The sequence below is a fragment of the Entamoeba dispar genome, genomic scaffold (assembly GCF_000209125.1).
Source record: "Entamoeba dispar SAW760 scf_1105229459053 genomic scaffold, whole genome shotgun sequence".
Taxonomy (NCBI): Eukaryota; Evosea; order Mastigamoebida; family Endamoebidae; genus Entamoeba; species Entamoeba dispar.
This window is the reverse complement of record NW_001853500.1, coordinates 1-3,643: the sequence shown is the minus strand read 5'-3', so window position 1 is coordinate 3,643 and position 3,643 is coordinate 1. Positions and strand designations below refer to the sequence as shown.

The following is a 3,643-nucleotide window of genomic DNA, read 5'->3' as shown; positions in this document are numbered from 1 at the left end:
AAAGAGATAATAAAGGATCTTTTTGTGAAATAAATAAATATTGAAATTGTGAATAAAATTCATATACACTTCCACTATCCATATTTATTTTATTTGTACTTTTTCATAATAATATGAACTAATTGGTGGATTATTCAACATTGTATTCATATGATTCTAAATTCATTTTCAAATCATTAATCACTGATTTTTTATTATCTTCTGAATTTATTAATTCATCATTTCAAATACATTATCAACACTATCTACAACTGAGATATATTCATTGTAATCATTACATTTCATTCCAAATGAGAGTGTAATTAATAGAAATATTAAATTAATCATTTAATAAATTAATTCTTTTAAAGTTCAATCTTAAATACTCATCAATAACATTCAACTTTTTACCCCTTATTTCTAATTAACAATATTTTTAATCATTATAAAAATAATAAAATAGAATTATTAATAAAATAATTATTTTACATTGTAATTATATTTTTATTGTATTTCTTAAAATATTAAACATCAATATTTATCGTCATTTTAATTTAAATACTAAAAATAGAATAATTTAAATTATATTTATTGTTTTTATCATATTTTATTCTTTTTATCGAACAACAATAAAAATATTCCATTTCTCATTTTTTGTTTTTCCTTTCATTAGAATTACAACAAAAATAAAATGATAAAACAAAAAGAATGAAATATTATCACATACAAATTTAAATAAATAATGTGAAAATATTTAAAAAACAAAATGAATAATCATATTTAATCGTCATTTATTTCATTATGAATAAATTAAAGTAAATAAATTCAAATATTTTATGTTAAAATATAAAAATATACAATATTTTTAATAAAATGGATTGATTTAATATTTAATGAATATAAGTTAAATTAAAAATAATAAATTAATTAAATACAAATAATAATTATGATAACAAATGAAAATAAATAATTTAATGATATGTTAATAAAATTACATTTATTTCAAAAAATAAAACAATAATATTCAAATATTAAATTGTTTGATATTCGTTAATACTTTTATTTAAAACAACAATGAAATACAAATACTATTTATTATTATATTTTATAATTAAATTATAATATATTTAATAATTCAATTTCATTCTTTTCAACAAAATTTAATTTAAAAATGGAATACAAAATATATAATTAATTCAATTATATTAATTAATAAAGAAGATAATGTTCAACATAATAAATTAATCAAATTAAATCATTTTCATTTAAATAATTCATAATGAATAACTTCTCTTTCATTTATTTTTATTATTCTTTATTTATTTGTTTATATTTTATATTCCATTTTATTTATTTTATATTTTATTTTATTCATATTTAATTTATATTTATTATTTTAATGTTTTCTTGTTCATTATTTAATTTTATTCATATTTAATATTTCTATTATTTATTCTATTTCATTTTATGATATTATATTATTATAATATTCAACTGATTATGAATATAAATAAATTGAATATTATTATTTTCATTTATTCTATTATTTATTAAATTCATTCATTTCTTCTTTATTTTCTATTTTATTCATTTTATTTTTTATTCATTTATAAACATATTTTATTTATTCATTTATTTTAAATATTTTATTTTATAATTTATTATTTCTTTATTTCTATTGAAAATGAAGTTGTTGTATTATTTAATACAATTACAATATATGTATTTCTTTTTATTCTTTTATTCATTAATTTGATTTATTTTCTTCTTATCATATTCTTATTCATTCAAATTAACAAATATCTACATTATCTACATTATTTATATCATTTTCTATATAAAATAAAATATATCTTATTTGAATAAATTGAATTTATTAATTATTTCATTATTATTCATTTCAATATTATTCATTATACTTTTATAAATAATTTTATTGTTTTATTTCATGTGAAATCATTATAAATATATCAGATATTTTAATTTCATTTAAATACATTATAAATATTATAAATAAATATGATAAAATAAATAGAAAATGAAATATAAATAATAAAAATACAATAATATCAATCTTATTAATCTAATTGAAATTATATTTTTTCAATCAATAAATAAAATTGTAAATTAATATTTTCTTTTTAATTTCATCAATCAATTTGAAATAAATTATAATATTAATACATAATTTATAATATTAAACATATATTTATCATCTAATTTATATAAAATATATTTCAAAACAATTTTAAATAATAATTTCATTTCATTATTCTTATCTTCTTTATTTCTTTTCTATTTTATTTAAATGAAAATAAAATATAAAAATAAAAAATAAAAGAATAAAAATAATAATAAATAAAATGATATTAATAATTCAAATCAAAATAACAATTGAATAAATTCAATATTTCTCATAAATATCAATAATAAAATGATATATTATTTTCATTATAATTAATTATATATTTTATTCAATATTTTATCATTAATTACAAATAACAAAACAAAATAATATGAATATAGAAACAATATAAATAAAATAAATAACAGAATAAATAATCAAAAAAAGAAATAAAGAAAGAAGTAAAATAAAAATAATAGAAAAGAAGAATATAAAGAAAAACAAAGAATAAAAAGAATAAATAAAAGAAAGAATAATAAAATAAAAGAATATAAATAAAGAATAAATAAAATAAATAAGAAATATGATAATAAATAATAAAAATAATGTAAATTCATTATTAAAATTATGTTGATAATTTAATTTAAATATTTATTTCTTTTATTATAAAATGATTTTCTTTTTATTAAAAATTCAATCAATTTATTTTCTTGAAACAAATGATTTAGCAATATCTCTAACATGTTCTTGTTTACTTTCATCTCCATATTTTATTTCAAATTCTAAATATTTAGTTAAGAATGTTTTCATTGTTTTAGTACTTAATTTTTGTTTAACTATTCTTTCAAATATTCTTCGTATTACTCCTACTTCTCCTACTTCTTTCTCCATATCAATATAAATATTCCAAACATCATGTCGTTTTGGATTATTTGTTAAAATATCTTCAAACATTGATCTTCCTTTATCAACTGATCCATATTTATATTCTAATCGTGCAATATGAATTTCTAAACTTATCATTTTCTTTTTATCTAATGTTGTTTTTGCTTTACTTATTGTATTCTTAATTTCTTCTTCTCTATTATTTCTCATTAGGAAATTACAATATTTCTTATATACTTTACAACTTCCTTTAACTTTCTTAAATATTATTCTGATTATTTTCTCTTCTTCTTCTTTCTTTTCTTTATAAATATGAATCATATGAAGCATAATCTTCTTCCTATCACATACTTCTAATGCTTCATTATATACTTTCTTTAAACTCTTTTCATCTCCATGATTAGCTTCTAATTTCATTAATGCTTTCTAAATGTTTAATTTCTCTTCTAATTTCATAAAATTGATAGTTTCTATTGTTGTTTTTCATACTTTTCTTGCTTCATCTATTTCTTTTCTTTGAATGAAAGATTGTATTAATTTTATCAATTCTATTGAATTATCTGGTTCTTTTTCAACTCCTTTTTGACATTCATCTATTTCTAATTTAACTTCTTCATTTTCTTCTTTAATCTCTTATTTTACATTAAAAACATT

General features: G+C 14.5%; 1 protein-coding gene across 1 annotated transcript, besides 17 other annotated features; it reads right to left on the bottom strand.

The window, feature by feature from the left end:
• The first annotated feature begins 299 nt into the window (after positions 1–299).
• Positions 300–349: a sequence feature (AT_rich).
• Positions 350–400: 51 nt separating this feature from the next.
• Positions 401–599: a sequence feature (AT_rich).
• A 107-nt stretch (positions 600–706) lies between these two features.
• Positions 707–764: a sequence feature (AT_rich).
• Positions 765–785: 21 nt separating this feature from the next.
• Positions 786–954: a microsatellite.
• Positions 955–961: 7 nt separating this feature from the next.
• Positions 962–1,088: a sequence feature (AT_rich).
• Positions 1,089–1,250: a microsatellite.
• A 22-nt stretch (positions 1,251–1,272) lies between these two features.
• Positions 1,273–1,448: a microsatellite.
• Position 1,449: 1 nt separating this feature from the next.
• Positions 1,450–1,509: a sequence feature (AT_rich).
• Positions 1,510–1,617: a microsatellite.
• Positions 1,618–1,917: a sequence feature (AT_rich).
• Positions 1,918–1,946: 29 nt separating this feature from the next.
• Positions 1,947–2,067: a microsatellite.
• Positions 1,971–2,052: a microsatellite.
• A 2-nt stretch (positions 2,068–2,069) lies between the features above and the next one.
• Positions 2,070–2,241: a sequence feature (AT_rich).
• A 44-nt stretch (positions 2,242–2,285) lies between these two features.
• Positions 2,286–2,338: a microsatellite.
• Positions 2,339–2,345: 7 nt separating this feature from the next.
• Positions 2,346–2,529: a sequence feature (AT_rich).
• Positions 2,530–2,532: 3 nt separating this feature from the next.
• Positions 2,533–2,710: a microsatellite.
• A 9-nt stretch (positions 2,711–2,719) lies between these two features.
• Positions 2,720–2,813: a sequence feature (AT_rich).
• Positions 2,807–3,415, bottom strand: EDI_272490 (programmed cell death protein, putative; the record flags this gene model as incomplete). Its single annotated transcript, XM_001735322.1, has 1 exon — positions 2,807–3,415. A coding segment is annotated over one exon (609 nt), but the record flags the coding sequence as incomplete, so codon positions are not given.
• Positions 3,416–3,643: the final 228 nt, after the last annotated feature.